Genomic DNA, 21,463 nt, shown 5'->3' with positions numbered 1-21,463 from the left:
GCACTGCTTCTCCTCCTCCTCTTCATGCTGCCTGACAACAGCGCCCCCTGCTGCGTGTGAGCAGAACAACACTCAGAGTCACACACACACACACACACACATGGAAAATGAAACACACATGAGCAGATTATGCCATGAATGAGGAAGTGTGGTTTCTGCTGTGATGCAGGTGAAACTGAGTGTGCGTGACCTCAGGATGACCTCTGTCCTCCTGCTGCTCTGTGAACGACAGCGAAGAACGTGTCCACAGTGACAGGAAACTCATGACACTCAGAGGGTTTTTGCACTTTCCAAACATCATCAGTGTCTGTGGTTTCTGTTTCTGTGGCTTAATGAAGAATGACATTTTCAACATCAATAAAAACCACATCATATCACTTTAATCTACTTTGTTGTGTTGATGACGAGGTACTGACACCTAATACAATCTATGTCAGATTAAGTCTACGCTCTTTTAGGTCATAGATTAACAGCTCCATCCACTCACTCTCCCACACCAAAGCCCATAGAGAAAACCAGTGATTTTAGCTGCGGGGACACAGGAGCTGCTGGTCCTCTGCTGCCTCGTGTGGTCACTTTGTGTCACTGACGTCAATCTGAACAAAGGATTTCAAACACTGAAGTGACAAAATAAGACATTTGAACTTAGTGATGGAGGCAGCAGTGTGTGTGTGTGTGTGCGTGAGTGTGTGTGTGTGTGTGTTTGTGTGTGTGTGAGTGTGTGTGTGTGTGTGTGTGTGCGTGTGTGTGTGTGTGTGAGAGAGTGCGTGTGTGTGTGTGTGTGTCTGTGTATGTGTGTGTGTCTTTGTGTCTGTGTGTGTCTTTGTCTGTGTGTGTGTGTTGTTTGACGCGCGTCAGTATGTTAATTACACCTCAGACCCTGAGATCACACATTCCTGTCAGAAGTGTGTTGACATTATATCTGTTTATCTTATCATTACACGAGTTTGAGCTCAATTAAAGGTCTATTTAAATTTCTACTTTTTCTGACTGAAAACTGAAGTTTGTAAACCACTCACTCTCTGCACCAAACTCCAGAGAGAAATGAGTCATTTGACATGACAGCACACAGGAGTCGTTGATCCACTGCTGCCTCCTTCACTGAGTTCATATGTGGTATGATAGGACCTCGGTGTATGAAAACCACAGTGACACAAAGTGACCACACGAGGCAGCAGAGAAGCATTTAAAATGGTGGCTCCAGAAAGCAAATCTTTACTCAAGTTCAATTCAATTCAATTGTATTTGTACTGCGCCAAATCATAACATCCATTATCTCAAGGCTCTGTACAAAGACATCATGGAGAAATCTGTGACAGAACCAGACTCACAGACGTGCAGCAGCTGCCTCGTCCGGTTGGGGTGAAAGAGGAGAGGAGGGGGAGAGACAAGGGGGGAGAGGTAGAGACCAGGAGCAGATACACAACAACTGTATCACGTTCTAAGTTTATACAGGACACTTAGAGTCAGAGATGTGTGATGATGACATGTTCATAGGACTATGATGTCATTTATAGAAGCAGCAGCAGAGACTGTTGATACAAGTTATACTGATAAGCACTTTTAATGATGGCATCATTATAATAATGCTGATGATCTATTCACACCATATTCATATATATTCATATTCACACCCTGAGTGTGAGAGAGTGCAGTCCAGGTCTACAGCAGCATAACCAAGAGCTGCTCCAGGTTTATCAAAAAGGAAATATTCCTCTATTTAAATATTCATATTTCATTGCTCTTATGACTTCTCATGTGTGACATGTCAGGTGTCAGCCTCGTTTCACAGCTGTTATATTTAGTGTTAGTCCAGTTTAGTTCTAGTTATTTTAATCACAGAACAGGAAGTGCTGCAGGAAACGGCTTGAATTAAAAAACAGAAGAAGAAAAGAAAAGTGGCAGCAGTGACCTGTTCTAACGGAAGCATTTTTAATCTGGTCCAAGGATGAGGATGAGGGTTTGACGTGAGTCATGGCGTCCGTGTGGGCGCCAGAGGAAATGAAAGACACTTATTGTGGAAGAAAGTATTTAAAAAAACAAAAAACGCAGCATCCAAGACAAGAATGTTTTTTATTGCATGAAATAACTCAAAAAAAGTTACTTGAGAAAGTTTCTGTATGTTGTTATTAACCGTTTAGGTCGGTATAATACATGATGTATTTGTTTGTGTTTCCATTAGCAACAGTACCAAAATTACCAGCCCCAAGTTTGTCCAACGGTGAGATAAAGACGTTAAAATGTTCTGGAGATATCGTAGACTAAAACTGACGTAGTTTTTATCAGGTTTTCACACAGGAAACCGAAGTTTGTAAACCACGCCCACACACACACACGCACACGCACTCACTCTCCCACACACACATATTGGTTTATATGGTTCCGGGGGACCAACTTTTTAATCATCACCTGCGGGGACCACCCTTTCTAGAGGTCTTAGAGGTGTGAAAAAAATTCAGCTCACTCATCAGTGTGTAGTTAGCTCATACATGCCTTAAAATCTTTAAATTTCCATTGAAATGTTCTCCCCATCCTTTTTGGGGACCTCTGAAAAATCTAGTCACCGTGTTAATAGGGGACCACATTTCCATATCATTTGCATCTTTCGCACTATCATACTTCTTTGTGGGGACCATGCTGGAATTATTAGTATCACATTTATTATCAATATTATTGTAATAATAATAATAACAGTAATAATAATAAATCATGCATCTTTTGCAATTTACATTTGATATAACTATGTCAAGGTCAAACCACAAATTATAGCATTTGATCAACTAAACATTGTAGGACCCATGAGAGAGAGAGAGAGAGAGAGAGAGAGAGAGAGAGAGAGAGGGAGAGGGAGAGAGAGAGTGGAGGTACCATGTAGGAGGAGTCGGGCAACCCATCCATTTATCACCTGACACAAAAGCCTTCTACCTGCCACCTGGACGATGGTGTGTGGTCCACTGGCAAAGTAGCAACAGCACATGATATTAGTACAGTATGAAGCACATTATGTGAACTGTTGGGTTTCTCTGCTCTCCATAATTTATTATTATCGTTATTATTATTAGTTCATTTTTATATTTGATTTGTTTTAGTTATTTTCTACAGGACTTTGTTTCAGCTGTTGTATTTTAAAGTGCTTTATAAATAATGTTGGATTCGACATCATCACCCCTTCATGTGATGTAGTCCTTAGTAATGAATATCAATAAGGGCCAACTCCTAATCAAATTGAAGATGTCCACTGTTTAATGAACAGAGTTAAAGCCAGAATTAAAGCCAACAGGGAAAATAAACAATACAACATCAGAACCAGCCTTTTCATTTGTCATCACCTTACAAATTACGCTGGACTTTCTTTTTGTAGGCTGTGATGCGGTTATACACATAATATTTCAACGTTTGCCAGTCACGGTTCTTAAGAGCTGCAGGCTCCGCCCTTAAACATTTCTCGCAGTCATTCATTGTTGGTACAATGCAAGAAGTGATAAACTGCTTCATGTTCCTTTCAACAGCTTTTACCTCTTCCTTCTGCCATGTTCTTTCTTGAGTAGATTTACCTGTAAGTGGGCAGAAAAAAAAGATGTAAACACAAATAGACCTTATACCTATGCAGCACATTTCTTGTTTTTTGCCACCATACAAAACACTGAACATGGGTGCATTCACCATTTCACACACATTCATACACAGGTAGCTGATACCACCTTCTCATCAGGAGCAATAGCCATTCACACACTGAAGGGAGAGTCATTAGGAGCAATTTGGGGTTTAGTCTCTGGATCAAGGACAACTTCACTGCAGGGTTGAACTGCGCTATGTTAGAATGAAAAAGATAAAAAAAAGAAAGAATTATCACCTTTGACAGACGTCACAGCTCTGAGTCCGTCATCCTTTCCTGATGGTGGCTTGCTTCTCTTGCTTGTTGATGGGACTTTATTCCTCGCCTCTGATGACGATTCCAACAAAAAGTAAATAATATATTCATCAGGTATACAGATAGAGGGAGATGCATGAAAAGCAGATGCCTCTGTGCAGCATGACTTATTGAATGCTTGATGAGGGTTAAAAATGTGAACTTAAATTCATCTGTTGAAGAGCTGTAAAATGTACATTTTAACACAATATAAATGATGATAATGTTTGATGTTCTTTGTATCTTAACAGTTATATTTCATCCTTCTTAGTGAGGCTTTTGAATTACATTGAATCTGTTTCATGAAACAAAGCTAGTTAAGTAAGCAGGTAACAAAATGTTAGCACTTAGTATTAGTATCAGCACCACTGTTTCCGTCCAATTCTTCTTACTATCCATTCATCCAATCTGTAATTTATTCAGACTCACAGGCGCTGTGACCAAGGCCATATTTAGGTTTATGTGAGTTGGGCTACTGTGTCTGCAATATTGTCTCTTGCTGAACACCCTGTTGCCATTCCTCTTTTAGTTTTTTTGTCACTGTAGAGCTGAAGAACTACATAGGCCTGTCTTCAGGAGGGGGCAGTAGAAGCTAGAGCCAATTCTATTTATCTTAAAATGCAGCTATATGTGAGTTGGGCAGCTGTGTTCTGATGAAGAGAAGGACATGTTTAAGATGTTTATCTGTTACTACAAAAAACCTTCAACAGGTGTCACAGCTCCAACGCTGTCATCCTCTGCTGATGATAGTTTGTGTCTCCTGTGTAGTGGTGGGATGTCATTTTCCTCTGTAGGTGGAAGAGTCTCTTCTGCCAAAGACTCTAGGAAAAAAGTACATGACATATTGAATAAACATATTCCATATGTATGTCAGTATACATATGTGTACAAAAGACAGCTGACAACTATTAGCATCAGAATTTGTAAATACAGAACATATTTAAGTTCTGCTTAATATCTTCAAACTGCTGTATGCACAGCTGGTTGAAGTGTGAAGTGAGTCGTTATGTCGTCTTCCAAAATAAATGCACATCGAAAATGGTGACCGAGATTTATGCTGATGGTCTCATAGTAGAGCTGAAACAATTCATTGATTACTAAATTAATCGAAAACTCTTTTGATAACCAATTAATTGGTTTGAAGCTTTTTTCATGATTAAAACAAGATTTCCAATTGTTTAAACTTCTCTAATGTGAGTATTTTCTTAATTTCTTTGCTCTGGATAAAAAAGAATCATTAAAAGTTTATCATTTTGGTTTGTTGACATTTGAGAACATCATCATTTCCAAGTTTGATCAACACCAATCAACATTTTATAATTTTTCTAATATTTTTCTAATGTTTTCTAATATTTTATGGACCAAACGATTAATCGAGATGAATCGATTATACAAATAGTCGTAACAGCTCTATCTCATGCTGCTCTGACCAGAGTAATCAACTAAAGGTAAAGGTTCTGGACAGAAGCTTTAACTTGAGATTTATGAATGCATACCTTGAGATGAATAGTGTCCTTCTCTGGTCTCATCCGTCTCATCGGTCTCATCATGACAAAGAACTGTGTCTGTGGGAGACACAAAAAGAAGAGTTTAATGTCAGCAAACTAAAATAAAATCATGGTGGACAAAAGAAGAACGACAACACACCATCTGGACCTATGGTGATTTCATCCAGGTTCTTGCCATGGAACTCGGCCAGTCTTCCTTGCTCGAGGGCCATTAGAAGTTTGCTGACCTTGGCAAGCTGCAGTGTTTTCTCAGGTAGTCGATAGAACTCACGATGGACTCTAATGTCATGCCCAAGAAAGTTGGCCAACTGGTCCATCTCTGTGTCTGTCATGTTGAGGACTGTTGACAGTGTTGCAGCATGTTTCCGTACCCTGGTGGAAGTCAGTGCCTTGGGACACGTTGCACCACATGCTCCTGAAAAAGCACGAAGACAATCTGAGCCACGGAAATGCGTTTTAGCTGCTGGTCTTGCAAACATGTAGCCATTCTCTTCGAGAACCCCGCATGCCTTTCTCTCTAAAACCAGGAGTTCCAATGCATTCAGCATTTTCTGGGTCACGAGTATTGGAACCGGTCTACCTCTTTTCCCTCTGATCACAATCCTTGTGAAATGTCTGCAGAGTGTTTTCTCTACTTCAGAGAGTGCCCAGTCCAAATCCTGGTGAGGAGCGGACTTGTCCCTTGACAAAAACGCAGACAAGGGCATGCTTGCCACCTCTCCTTCCCTGCGACGGTTAAAGAGGATGATCTGTGCTAAGCACACCTTTGCCAGGTCTATCCAAGTGTTAGTGGAAGGACTGTCAGAGAGTTCACTGATGCACTCATCTTGCTTTTGATTGAGAAACTTATGCAGTTTCTGAACATCTTCCGTAAACGGCATCAGAGTGGGCACGTTCCACTTTGCTTCATTGATGTTACGCAGTGCTGTCGAAGAAATCATTTCATTCCATCTGTGATTGTGGACTTCCTGAAATTCAGTGGCATTTTTCACAAGCTCAGCGTTGTCCATTATCAAGCCCTGAGCTTTTAGGAGTTTGCTGGCTTTAACCAATGTATGGCCAAGTTTATTGGCAAGTGATGGAATCGCAAATTTGTTAGAATCAGTGTCATAGCCACACGTCACCTTGACAGCTTTGATCACCTGCAAGTAATTCTTTGGAATTATGAAATCTTCCATTGTTTTTAAGGAGGTAACTCTTCTTGCATTATGAATCAGTCTTCCTATTTCTCGCATCTTTTCACGCACACACTGTTGATTCTTGGCCGACATCCCACCCTTGTTCAATAGGTGCTGTCCAACTTGGATGATGACATTATCATTTTTCACTGATGACTCCCCACATCTGTTTACCGATGTGCGAAGGCACAGGTTGCATGAATGTGCACATGGACTGAACACGATTCTTTCCTGGTTTGACAGGCTGAAGTTTGCAACTTTCCATGTGTCGCCACAGGACTTTTCGTGTAAAAAGTGCTTGGCAGTATGCACAGTGCATGAAATCCTTCCCCTGTGCATCTTTAGTTGGGCGTTTAAATGGAACCAACTCCCCTTTCCCTGACTCTATAACAGCAGCATTGTGGGCATAGTTGCCTCTGTTGCGAATGTACTCGAGCTGTTTCTTTCTCTCCAAGGAACCTTTTGGTAAACTAAGAGCTTTAGCCACATCCAGTTTATTATGGTGTGCACGTTCTAGATGTCTTGCCATCTTTGCATAGGCCTTCTTACAATACAAGCAATACTGTTTCTTGTTGTACACTCTATTGCCATTTCTCTTTTGGCAAGCTTGCACAACTATGGTGTCAATTGCATCCTGACTTGAACAGGGTTCTTCATTCACACTGATGTCAGATGTACTGCTGTTGTATCTCAAGCTTTCAAGGTGTGGTGTCGTGGTGTCACACACTGGAGGACACGATTCAGATTCAGAGTCATGACATAATTCAGTCAGGGGCCACGGTTTTGTCCCAATGGCTGATGTGAGGTTGAAATCACTGTCATCACTTTCAGTGGTGGAATCTAGCACATACTCATCACCACTATCTGATGTAGAATCATATAATTCATCAGGGTCTTCGAAATCTGTTTTTTCCATCTGAAAACACATTAATGGACTTAGATGATAGAGTGTATATTAGACATTAATAGCATACAATGTATCATTTAAACATAATTACATTAAGTGCAGTATGATACGACATTTCAATCAATCTTACTACGGATCCAGACATGAAATTGAGTACTTACTATGATACTTTTTGTCCGTCTAAGTTTGGGGACAAAAGTCCCATCTTCATTTCCGACGTCTGTCGCAATCTGTGATGAATAGCAAAACAACAGACCATTAAAACATCTTAGACATGTTTGTAAAGAGTCAACAATGGTTACCAACTCAGAATTGTTCTATTGTAGGAATATTTTAAGGTGTTAACACTGGCATTGTTTCTGCAAATGGTTTATACAGTATTGTCTCTTTTCTCAGTTTATCTCAAGATAGGGAAAGTATTATTATTCATATTACTATTTATTTTACTAAAGACACAGCTCTGAAATTAGATACATGGTAAGAGAAACCAAATATGAGAGATGAAATATCAACTGCAGTGATTCTTGCTGCTTTGTGAACCACTTGCTGATTTCACACTAACTGAAGGAACAAGCTTTGTGGGGACATGTCAAACACACACTCGAGTCAATACTTGTGGGGACCGCTTGTTAAGATTGAAGCAAGTCAAGACTTCACACAATCTACAAGCTCACACTGAGGGGAAAGTGTGTTGTGGGGACGTCGTAAATGCCCCTGAATAGAAGGATATTTTATCAAAATGTACAATCTCTACAAAGGTAAAATTGTGTCCAGAACATCCCATTATCATTAGCCATCTTTCAGCATAACGTGAAATTAGTGTAACGGATTCACTCAGGACAGAGCCCTGATCTGAAGTAAATCAGTTTCCATTAGTTTAAATAAGTTTCAAATTAGTCACTGTCAATCACTAAGTTATTCCAAAACATTTGAAAATAGTGCAGAAGTTCCACATACTTGAATTCTCCAGGGGCAGTCATCCCCTCCGTAGTCATAGGTCATTTCCTCCCCCTCATTAATGTCTTTGATGGCGAAAAGACACAAGTGCGGCTTTCCATCTACATCGATCTTTTTCATCCTGCAGTTTGGGCCTTTGTGCTGATCATTAACTAGTCGCCCCAATGAATTGTCTTCTCTTGAGGCATCAATGCTTAGAAGGACAAATAGAAGGGAAAGTGAGTGAACCCATTTCATATACATATGTACAGTTCCTCTACATAGAAATGCTATTGACATACATGTTAACATATGGTACAACTTGATCAATTGTCCATTCTTTTTGAGTTGTTCTTTTTGCATACAAAGTAACGTTCATTTGCAAATTACCACCATCATTTTCCTCTCCACTTGAAAGCAAAAAAAAAAGGCAGTGCATGATGGGTGGAAAATCTTTCGTCTTCTTTGGGCTTCAGCATCATTGATCATATCATCCCTGTATTCCACTACAAATTCTCCGCAGCAGAATGTCTTTCTGGCAAATACTCCTCGTCCTTTAAAAACAACAAGATATTTTTAGCGGAACAGGAAGTATCATCTACTCAAATTCATCTACTCAAATATCTACAAATAAGAGAGTCTTGAACTTCACTTATTGTCAAATAATACGACTCTAATATTACTGACAATATGTTGTTTCTCATAATTAGACATTTGATAAACAGAGTGACTGCAAATTTAAAAAGCTTGGGAAAAAAAATTCCATGTCCACTCTGGCACTTCAGGTCATATCACATCACTTCACTTTTCAAACTATTACTTAATTTTTGACTAAATCTGTTGTTTAAAGAAACATTTAATTCCCACTTTGCTAGCTCAATATTACTAACTTCCTATTGTTAGCTCACGTGATCGTCGCGTCATAACCAATTGCAAGCACCTGGACACGTAGCACTTAGCTAAAAAAAACAAACGTAGCACTTAGCTACGCTGCTATATAATTAACGAGTGTGATTAGCATCCTTAACGGACAGTTTTTATTTTATGAGAAATACTGTGACACTTACCAAACACAATCGTCTCCAATCTTGATTCTGAGCTGTGTGAACTTGTGCACGAAGCGAGAGAGGTTGTTTACTGTTAAGCTGCGGTCAAACGTACAGCCGGCTTCCTGTGTGATTTCAAAGTAAAAGCCTTTCGCCGGAAGTCAGAGTTGCACATATACCCCATCGTATTATATTGCAGAATTATATCTCAGGTACAGAGCCTCTTTTATTAAACACTATTAAATAGTTTTTTCTACAACTTCTCCTCCACACTCAACTACTGTATGTCTTGTTGTGCAACTCTGTTACGTAGAATGACAAATTACCTTCAAATGCTCTTGAGTAATTTTATTGCTGCATCTGTCATTCACATAAAGTGCAAACCCCCCTTCCTTCTTCTTCTTCTTCTTATTGTTATGCTTGTGCAGCCACAAAAACAACATTTCCAATAAAACACTGAACATTTCATTGGCTCCTTAAAACCTTACTAATGGGGACCAGGAAGTGGGCGGTCCTAACCATATTTGGAAGATGCGTGTGTGTGAAGTGGAAGGTGCAATTACCAGCGAAGGCCTTTAGGGGGAGCAGCTTCTCTCACACTCACACAAAAAAATACAGAAAAATGTGCTTTTTGGGCCAAGGCTAAAAATCACTTAGGCACCTTCAGAACAACTCCTGAAGGCTTTTAAAAAGAAAAACGTTATGGGACCTCGATTTTGGTCCCCAGACTGTCAGCGGTCCCCACACCGTGACTGTGTAAACAGACCGATGTACCCACAATGTGATAATTACCAGAGCACTCACACACATACACACACTCACTCTCCCACACACACATACACACACACACACTGCCTCCATCACTAAGTTCAAATGTCTTATTTTGTCATTTCAGTGTGTAGCACTCCCCTCAATAGACCTTATACTAAGGGCAGGCTTCTGGGTTCATTTACTGTATTTTAACCCTAATTTTCAAGTAAGTTATTTGGATTTCGTTTGTTAATACACACTCAACTGATACACCTAGATTAATTTACTTTTTTGGCATAGAACTTTGAATAAAATGTTTAATCTAACTGTCTGTAATCTCAACGTGAACTATGGTGACTTTAAAGAATTATCACAAGACTATTTTTAGGAAAAATAAACAAATCAATTATTTAATTCAGGTTTTAAATGTATTCGAACAAAACACACATGCAAAAATACTTTCAGATGAATCAAATTACATTCAAACCCCTGAATATTCAGATTTCAGTAACTTTCATTAATAAACTTAGACAAAACAGTGGGCCCACACTCACACACACATACACACAGCCGGCAAACAAAATAACCTCGTTGCAGGCCTGATATGGTGACTTCTGAGTGCGCGGAAATCCAACTGCTCCGATGATCCAGGAAAGTAAAGGGAAAGTGTTACCTCCAAGCAGACGACACTACAGGTGGACTGAAGACAAACCGGTGAACAGAGATGGAGCCACCCTCGCAGCCCGGGACGTTGTCCAACGATGACGAGTCTCACACACACACTGCCAGCGTCTGATGCCGAATCCTTATGTTCCCGCGTTGAGACCACAAGGCACAGCCGATAACAGAAGCTGATTTAACTCCTCGCGGCTAAACACGTTCGCTTTGATAGCGAATGCTAACGCTCGAGTTAGCTCAGTAGCTGGGCTAAGCTAAATCTATGCAGCTTCGCCAGAAGTCCCGCGTTGAAACTTCTTGAACTGTACTTTAAACAACAGTAGCTCCAATGTCCGTGAGTGCCGAGCAGACAGTCTCTTAAACGCTGAAAACTACACACTTGAATGACTAAATCTATAAAAGGTAACACTCGCAACATACATCTCCGTTGTGCACTCACGCCGTCGTCCCTCTCTCTCTCACTCCGTCAAGTTCCCTTCAAAAAACACACACTCTCCACTCGCTCACCTCCGGTCTGAACCTGTCAATCACACCTTAATCAAATCAATGACCAGGATTCACACTTCTTCATCAGTACTTCCTCTCTCCCTACGAATTTCTTCAAAATAAAATAAAATATTAAATATGTACATTTATGTCATTTAAATCTTATACTCTTTTATCAAACTATTTTAACCTTTATGAACTATTCCTTTTTTACATTTTTAATACACTTTTAACCAAATATGAACCTTTTTTTAAACCATGAATTCCTTATTATTTGTTTTAGTAAGGATTCTTAACCGGGTTACAAGTGTTTGAAATCCTGCATCACAGCAGAAACCACACTTCCTCATTCATGGCATAATCTGCTCATGTGTGTTTAATTTTCCCTGTGTGTGTGTGTGTGCGTAACTCTGAGTGTTGTTCTGCTCAGACGCAGCAGGGGGCGCTGTTGTCAGGCAGCATGAAGAGGAGGAGGAGGAGAAGCAGTGCATGCTGGGACAGAAAGGTGAGAAGATGATGTTCTTCAGACAAAGAGTCAAACTCTTAACATCTTTATTTACTTTGTTTTCTATTGGATTGAAAACCTTGAATTTTATTTTATATTATTTTGACTTCTTTCTTTTTATTTTATATAAAGCATTTATTCATTTTTAATTGATTTTACTTTCTGTATCTTTTAATTTCACTTTCAAACATTCACTTTTTGTTATTTTTATCTCAGTGTGTGTGAACCTGTGTGTTTCAGGCTGGTTCTCAGCAGCAGGGGGCACTCACAGCGCAGGACGGCGGCTCAGTTAATGACAGACATGTTGATTTTTTAAGTCTTTATTTATTGATGGTTTCAACAAAGAATGACTGAGACGAGCTTTGACCTCGTCCACCACTGAAGCTGCTGTCTCTTCATGTCCTACAGAGGACACAGAGACACTGAGGAACCATCCCAGACCCAGAACCCAGGATAAACCGGTTCAGTGAATGTGGTCCTGAAGGTGTGGAGGTGGATCAGTGAGTCAGAGGAGACGCTGTAGAAGGACAGAGTCCCAGCAGGACAGTCCACATACACTGATACTCTGCGAGAGACAGAGGACATGATGGGTGTTTGTGTCCCACAGTGAAAGACAGAGTAACCATCATCATCAGAGCAGAACAGACTCCAGGACTGATCATTATGTCCAAACATGTCAGAACTGTTGCCTTTCCTCTTGATTCCTCTGTAACTCAGTGATATATAAACTCTTCCTCTCCACTCGACCTCCCAGTAACAGCGACCAGTCAGACCAGGTCTACACAGCAGCTGAGACCAGGACTCAAATCTGTCTGGATGATCAGGATACCACTGATATTCTGTCACATTGGTCACTTTCCTGTTGTCGTCAGACAGTTTGAGGTAACTGTTCATTGTGTTTGTGTCCAGTTCCAGTTCACATGAATCTGATGAAGACAACGAGACACAGCTGCAGTTTATTGATGATCAGCTGATATGTTGTTATTTCCTGTAAATCCATACTTACACTTCCTGAGACCAGGTTTTAACCTCTGCTCTCCAGCATGGTCCATCCTGGAGGAAGAAACAGTCTGAATGAGTTTCTGTCCAACATGAGTCCAAACTGTTGTCTTAATGACGCATTCTGGTGGACACAATGATGAACTACAAGGACAGGTGTGTTTCAAAGAGAAGACAGTGGCTGTTTCTCAATACTCAAGTAAGCAAGTATGTACTTGCTTACTTGGGAAGTATATACTTGAGAAGTACGCTGGGAGTATATACTTGCCAAGTACGGGAGTACACAAGTATGTGGTTGTTTCTCAATACTCAAGTATGCAAGTATGTACTTGCTTACTTGGGAAGTATATACTTGAGAAGTACGCTGGGAGTATATACTTGCCAAGTACAGGAGTACACAAGTATGTGGTTGTTTCTCAATACTCAAGTATGCAAGTATGTATGTATTGTTCTGCTGTAGTTCTGCTGTAGTGCTGCAGTGCTACAGCCTCATTAGCGCCACCTACGGTGTTGATAAATGAACATATGAAATACTTTTAATAAATGCATATATATGTTGTTATTATTTTTACATTTTAAATATTTAACATTTATTAATTTATTTCTATTAAAATATACAATACAAATTATACAATGTGGAAAATAGATATATTACAGCATTGTAGAGTAGTATATATATATATATATATATATATGACTTGTACAAATATATACTACTCTACATATCTTATATTTACATATTATATTTAAATACAGATACAATGACCGTGCGACTTTAATAAAAAATCTAACATTCAAAGTTAAAATAAAAAAAACATTAACAATATACAAACTTTTAAACTGTCAGGTCAAAACGTTTCCATTAAAAACAAAACAACACGTCAACAACAAATCTATGGATCACACCGAGCATCTAATGACAGCGACGTCTGAGCCAGCGGATCATTTCATCAGGACAGGCCGAGGTCACGCTGCTCTGTGCCGGGCACAGTGAGCGCGGAGCGTCCGCAGAGGCGGAGCTTATCACCTCCGACAAACGTCGCTGCCAAACTATAAATACGTCATATCTTCATACACAAACCACATGTTTGATTTCTAAATGACTCATTTCTCGCCTCAAATGATGTTAAAACTTTGTTCCAGGACAAAGAAAAATATTTATTTCAGATTTATATTTCTATTATCTGCTGCTATGCTCCGCCCAAATGTAATGTCGTTTTTGTCAGGCTTCCTTCTTCTTATGAACGATAGGTGATGAGTTGATGATGCAGGAAAAGACCCCACTGACACAGGACTTGTACCGAACAAAGGGATTTTATTTAGTCACAAGTCAGGTGTCAGAACCAAGCTCTGCAGCAGCTCGGGAGAATGTGTTCTTGCCGAATCTCCGAACAATTCTGCCTCAGAAAAGCAAAACTAACCTTATATAGATTTTCTAGCATTCTTATTTGCAGGCATCACATGTTTCGACCCCCGCCTTTCTCCTGTTTCCATAATGCAACAACTTGAAAAACAAGTCGGGTCCGGATATACCATACTGTCCCATGATCTTTAAATTGGACAATATCACCATTTAGTCAAACAAGAGACATCTATATTTCCTAACTAACCATATTCAAAACAGACCCTCAAGTTTCCTGTCCTATACAGGATGCCTATTGTAAAACGTATGGTCTGACTTGTCATGTGTCCAAGAGACCCTCTTGTCTCATGTTTACTTATTAATGTCAATCATCAATACATTTAAGTATTAAACTTTAGCTGTGTTAATGTGTTCTTCTTAGTTCATATACTTCAGTATTCTGGGATACATGGCCATCCCAAGTACGCTTAAGTCACCTCCGATGCATACCTGGTAAAAATGGGCGGAGCGAGAATACTTCCGGGTCCTCGCTGTTCGCTTACTTGAGAATTGGAACAGCACTTGAACAGTACCGGAGTACGCAAGTACGCACAAGTACGCACAAGTATGGATATTGAGAAACGGCCGGTGTCTGCAGAACCAGAGACCACAGTTTCAGGAGGCTACGCATTTACTCAACAGCGCCACCACGTGGACAACACATAAGACAACTTCTGTTTATACATTTGAAACCCACCACGAGTAAACCAGCAACAAGTTGGCCCAGCACTCACCAAGTAAACAAAGAAAATAGATAAAATAGAGGGATTTCATTTGTATTTTTTACAGTGTTTCAAATCACAGTATTGTGGGTCTAAAAACCATAAACTTTGTATTTGAATTATGGTTGCTTGATTGCTTGCTTGAATCGATACCTAGTTTCCAGTGCTTTCGTGGCTCGTCGCTGTTACTGCTGCTTCCAAAACTTGTGTGTTTTCACCGTTGAATGAAGAATCAAGAACAACTTGATTGTAGCTGTTAGATGACGAACATCTCGTACACAACTCACTACAAACACCACAGAATAAAGACATCTTTACTTTAGTTTGACCATAGACTGTTTGAAGTGGACCAGGACTGTTCTGTACCCAGTACCAGGACTTCTCACATGATGCTGCTACTCTGTGCAGATGATCTGTCCAGTTCATGGTTCTGGTCGTTTCTCAGGCTGAACTATGTGACATTCACTCGTTCTCACGAGGTGTTTAAAAAGTGTCACTAATGTTTGGTTATACTCACTGACAGAGGAAAACATAATAACAGGACATCTTCAACCTGAACCTGCTGACAAGTTTGAATACTGCTGATGAACATGAAGAGGAAGGAGGAGGAGGAAGAGGAGAATACCTGAGAGTGTCCAGTCTCCAGTGAGGACTCTTCAGTCCAGCAGACAGCAGCTTCTCTCCTGAGTCTCCTGGATGATTGTAGCTCAGGTCCAGTTCTCTCAGATGGGAGGGGTTGGAGTTCAGAGCTGAGGTCAGAGAAGAACATCCTTCCTCTGAGACCAGACAACCTGACAGACTGGAGTTAAGAAGATATGATGAACTCAGTGATTCAGAAAAAACATCTTCATCAACAAGAACCTAAAGAAGCAAAGAGTCTGAGTCAGAGTTCTGACCTGAGAGTCTCCAGAGAACAGTGAGGACTCTTCAGTCCATCACACAGCAGCTTCACTCCTTGATCGTGCAAGTCGTTGTTACTCAAGTCCACGTGTCTCAGACGAGAGGACACAGAGCTGAGGACTGAGGACAGAGCTTCACAGCTTCTCTCTGAGAGTTTACAGCCACTCATTCTGAGGAGGAGTTCAAGAAAATCTATTCACATATGTAATTAAAAAAATAATCAGAGTAGAATTGTCCATATAAATCAGCTGAGCACAAACCTGAGAGTCTCCAGAGTACAGTGAGGACTATTCAGTCCATCACACAGCAGCTTCTCTCATGAATCCTGCAGGTCATTGTTACTCAGGTCCACGTGTCTCAGACGAGAGGACACAGAGCTGAGGACTGAGGACAGAGCTTCACAGCTTCTCTCTGAGAGGTTACAGCCACTCAGTCTGAGGAGGAAGACAGTGATGAACAAAAGGTTAAACATGTTTGTCTTGTGCCGTTTACAATATGTCTTATTAATATTTATATACTGATCCACGTACAGAACTTTGTTGGAGGCTTTGACCACCGGCAGCAGCTTCAGAAGAGCCTCCTCTGAAGCAGAGTATTTCTTCAGGTCAAACTCTTCCAGATCTTTTCCTGATGACAGTAAGATGAAGACCAGAGCTGACCACTGAGCAGGAGACAGTGTCTCTGTGGACAGGCGTCCTGATGTGAGGGACTCTTGGATCTCCTCCACAAGAGAACGATGGTTCAGTTCATTCAGACAGTGGAACAGGTTGATGCTTCTCTCTGCTGACAGATTCTCACTGATCTTCTTCTTGATGTACTCAACTGTTTTCTGATTGGTCTGTGAACCACTTCCTGTTTGTATCAGTAGACCTCTTAAGAGCTTCTGATTGGTCTCCAGTGAAAGACCCAGGAGGAAGCGGAGGGACAAGTCCAGGTGTCCATTTTGACTCAGTAAGGCCTCGTCCACAGCACTCTGGTGCAGATGATTCAGTTTGGGTTTTTTTCTAAACGGTCTGGTCAACTGGCTCGTTGTTGGTTCTGACAACAGATTTGTTCCAGAGGTGATGAAGGTCAGATGAACATGAAGAGCAGCCAGAAACTCCTGAACACTCAGATGGACAAAGCAGAAGACCTTGTCCTGGTACAGGCCTCTCTCCTCTTTAAAGATCTGAGTGAAGACTCCTGAGTAAACTGAAGCTGCTGTGATATCGATGCCACACTCTGTCAGGTCTGATTCATAGAAGATCAGGTTTCCTTTCTGCAGCTGCTCAAAAGCCAGTTTCCCCAGAGACTCAATCATCTGTCTGTTCTCTGGACTCCAGTGTGGATCTGTCTCAACTCCTCCATCATATTTGACCCTCTTCACTTTGGACTGAACCACCAGGAAGTGGATGTACATCTCAGTCAGGGTCTTGGGCAGTTCTCCTCCATCTCTGGTTTTCAGCATGTTCTCCAGAACTGTTGCAGTGATCCAGCAGAAGACTGGGATGTGGCACATGATGTGGAGGCTTCGTGATGTCTGGATATGGGAGATGATCCTTCTGGCCTGCTCCTCATGTCTGAACCTCTTCCTGAAGTAGTCCTCCTTCTGTGGGTCCGTGAACCCTCTGACCTCTGTCACCATGTCCACACAGTCAGGAGGGATCTGATTGGCTGCTGCAGGTCGTGTGGTTATCCAGAGGCGAGCAGAGGGAAGCAGTTTCCCCCTGATGAGGTTTGTCAGCAGCACGTCCACTGAGGTGGACGCTGTGACGTCAGTCAGGATCTCAGTGTTGTGGAAGTCCAGAGGAAGTCGACACTCGTCCAGACCATCAAAGATGAAGACCACCTTAAAGTCTTCAAACCTGCAGATTCCTGCTCCTTTGGTTTCAGTGAAGAAGTGATGGATGAGTTCCACCAAACTGAACTTCTTCTCTTTCAGCACATTCAGCTCTCTGAAGGTGAAGGGAAACATGAACTGTACGTCCTGGTTGCTTTTGTCTTCAGCCCAGTCCAGAGTGAACTTCTGTGTTAACACTGTTTTCCCAATGCCAGCCACGCCCTTTGTCATCACTCTTCTGATTGGTCCGTCTCTTCCAGCTGAGGCTTTAAAGATGTCTTCTTGTTTGATGGATGTTTCTGGTCTGTCTGGTTTCCAGGAAACTCTTTCAATCTGTCTGACCTCATGTTCTTCATTGACCTCTCCAGTCCCTCCCTCTGTGATGTAGAGCTCTGTGAAGATCTCATTCAGAAGGGTGGGGTTTCCTGCTTTAGCCACGCCCTCAAACAAACACTGGAACTTCTTCTTCAGGTTTGATTTGAGTTCATGTCGACAAGCTAGAGCTCTGATTTCTGACAGAACACAAGAAAATAAATCAGTGAGTGGATCATTGAGAAAATAAGATGTTCTTCCTTTCACATTAAAAGTCATCTTACTATTAGCTAGCTTCTCCTGCTTCATCCTCCTTAAGAAGTCCTCTGTGATCTTCAGAAAGGCCTCTCTGCTGCTCCTCTGCTCCTCATCCTCCCTCTGACTCTCTGAGACTTCTGTGTGATCTGTATCCAGAACCTTGTGGATCTTCTTCAGCTCGTTCTTCACAAAGCAGATGATGTTCTCCTCCAGCAGCTGGAACAGAACATGTGAAGTTTAACCTCAGATGATCAGTGACAGAGTGAAGTCCTTTTTTTGTATTTTGTATATTTTGAAGTATTTTGGTCGTTTCATTTAGAATTAGTGATAAACACAAAGGAACTAAATGTCAGGGTCACAGCGACTGCTCTCATATTAATATTGATGCTCAAAAAACTGGCTGTGCATTGATAGTTGATCCTGTGCATGTTTTTTTCTGGTGTAACATGTATGTTTAGACATGACTGATCCATGTGAGCTGAATTTACAGATTATTTCAACAATCTATAAGTGTCACACGTTTAAAACATTATAGGCTGACGTGTGTTCATGTGTTCATGTGTTCATGTCAGCAGCTGTGTTTACATCACTGTGTTACATAAAGAAAATATATTTATCTGTGGAAAATTAATTTCAGTAATTTGCTCAAAGTAAATAAGTGAGTCTCTCTCTCTCTCTCTCTCCCTCTCACACACACGCACACACCCACACACACACACACACACAGGTTTGTAGTGTGTGTATAGGAGCCGAAAGTGTTTGATTGTGTAATGAGGTTTGGTGTAATTCACTCAATGTGTGTGTGGGGTCGCTGTGCTCTCAGAGGGGGGAGCTCAGGTGTATATAGTTGGTATTATCACTGTCATTGTCAGGTTTGTGAACCGGAAGGGCAAACGGATTTCGACCGCTGTACCGCGGAGACGCTTCTCATGACTGTATTGGATTGTTTGATGGAATGTCCTTATGCAAAGAAAACGCACAGCAATAAAGCCAAAATATTGCAACTAAACGAACAGCGTGGACATTCAATCTGAGAAGTTCAAAAGAGCGATCGCCAAGGCAAAGCGCGTCAACCAGGTTATCCGGAGTTAGAGACCTCAGTAGCGGAAGTTTTAGGCTGAGCTGCTATAATATTAGTCGAAAAACCTGCACCAGTTGGAACTTTGTGGGACACTTCGGCACGTTTGGTACGGAACGAAGAGAACGCCGGAGGTCCAGATCCCGCGAACGCCGTCGTCGCACCCGCTCACGAGAGCGCAAGACGGGGGGAGCTGCTGGAAGCGGTTTGGACTTTGAGGGAATTTGGAGAGCGTCTGGACGTGGATATCGAGACGCCGGAGGGCGGTGCTGGAGCTGAACCTGGCTGTGGAGCATCGGATCATCGGACCATTGGAGCATCGGAGCATCGGATTATCGGACCATCAGACCATGGAACTACCGCATGGCGCCCAACGCACGGAGGTATGTGTAGCGCTACACCGGTAAATGGCCATTCAAATTGTGTGCACACATCGCCGGGCATAAACCCAATGCATTGGTCGCAGAAGCGAGGGGGACAATAAACTTTGCGTCGGATCCGTTGATTGCTGCTGGCTGTTTATGAACTGACTATTCATCATGAGAAGAAGCAGCGCTATATCGGACACAATTAAAGCTGCTGGGACTAATGTGCAAAATGTTATTACATCTAGAAGTGTGGCTGGCGGTATTGAAACGCAAAAAACGTGTGGTTAAACTCACTGCAAAGGCGCTTGTTAATGAATTAGACAGGTTGCAGTCTGGCAGAAAAACTAAGTTAAATCAAACAGCCATCATAAGAAAATCAATACAAGATTTGATGCTAAAGCATGATAAAACAAAGGTACAGGATGCTCTTGATGAATTGTTGGAAGTCTGTTATGAAGCAAAATACATGCATAATAATTTGTTGGATTCTTTGCCATGTGAGGAAAAGGAAAAACATGAAATATGGTTCAAGGCAAAAATGTTGCCTATTAATGAGTGTATTGCTAACACAAAAATGTGGGTATCAAATGATGACAGTGTTGCAAACGAAAATGGTGATGTTGTGGATGAAGTTAATCCTAATGACAGTGTTTCAAATATTAGTAAGCAATCGAGCCATAGGAGCCGTAGTAGTGCAAGATCAAGTACTGTATCCTCTGCAGCCATAAAGGTTGAAGCAGAAAGGGCAGCGCTTGTTGCTCTCGCTGCAGCTTTAAAAGAAAAGCATGACTTGGAGGAACAGGAACAGCAGCTGAAAAGGAAAAGAGAACAGCTTGATTTACAAGCTGAAATAGCTGCATCCAATGCTAAGCTGGCTGTATTACAGGCTTCAGAGCGGAGAGGTTCTTCCCAAGCACACAGCAATGGCATGAATTCCTATTTGGAAAAGGAGAAAAGGAAAAGGCTTGAAAACTCTGTCACCACGTTGAACCCTATGGCAAAGACGTACCGTCCTGTTGCATGGAAATCAACACAAAATGAACTGTCAAAATGGTCACTACCACCCAAGGAAACTGAGCAATGGGTCCAAGCTGCTTCAATGCACCAGTGCAGCCAAAAAGAGCAGCAACAGGTCAACATATCTGAAACATTGCTGCATTTTCAACACCAGTCATCAACTGCTCAACCTATGCAACAACACCACATTGGCCAAAGTCCACCTGACATACTTACCATAATGCAAAGGCAAAATGAAATAACAGCAGCTCTGGTACAGCAACAGCATATGATGACACTGCCACCACGAGATATTCCCACATTTGAGGGGGACCCTCTCCATTACAGGACGTTCATCAAAGCCTTTGAGCAAGGAGTAGAGGAAAAGGCAGGACAAGCGGATTGTTTGTACTATCTGGAACAGTTCACAAGAGGACAGCCACGTGAACTGGTGCGAAGCTGCCAGCATATGGCTCCAGAGCGTGGTTATGCAGTGGCAAAGGAACTTCTCCAGAAACATTTTGGAAATCAGTACAAAATCGCAAGTGCTTATATGGAAAAGGCTCTGGCCTGGCAGACAATTAAATCTGAGGACGTAAGAACTCTGCAAGCCTATTCCTTATTTCTGCGTGGATGCTGCAATGTAATGGAAGAGCTTCAGTACATGCAGGAACTGAATATGCCAGTAAATATAAGAGCCATTGT

General features: G+C 41.5%; 1 protein-coding gene and 1 long non-coding RNA gene across 2 annotated transcripts in view; both read right to left on the bottom strand.

Moving 5' to 3' along the window:
- Positions 1-4,680: 4,680 nt before the first annotated feature.
- LOC131443528 (uncharacterized) lies at positions 4,681-5,723 on the bottom strand. The gene is made up of 3 exons (XR_009233638.1): positions 5,558-5,723; positions 5,407-5,475; positions 4,681-4,731 (listed from the first exon to the last, which is right to left on the bottom strand). It is a non-coding gene; the product is annotated as an uncharacterized LOC131443528 (long non-coding RNA).
- A 6,485-nt stretch (positions 5,724-12,208) lies between these two features.
- LOC131443387 (NACHT, LRR and PYD domains-containing protein 3-like) overlaps positions 12,209-21,463 on the bottom strand; it is a 67,980-nt gene continuing 58,725 nt past the window's right edge. Inside the window, exon 13 of the mRNA XM_058612985.1 lies at positions 12,209-12,830. Within this exon, the coding sequence (XP_058468968.1) occupies positions 12,307-12,830 (524 nt within the window). The 3' untranslated portion in view covers positions 12,209-12,306. The remainder of the gene's footprint in view (positions 12,831-21,463) is intronic.

Source organism: Solea solea, chromosome 17 (assembly GCF_958295425.1).
Source record: "Solea solea chromosome 17, fSolSol10.1, whole genome shotgun sequence".
Classification (NCBI taxonomy): domain Eukaryota; kingdom Metazoa; phylum Chordata; class Actinopteri; order Pleuronectiformes; family Soleidae; genus Solea; species Solea solea.
This window is presented reverse-complemented; position numbering and strand designations above follow the sequence as displayed.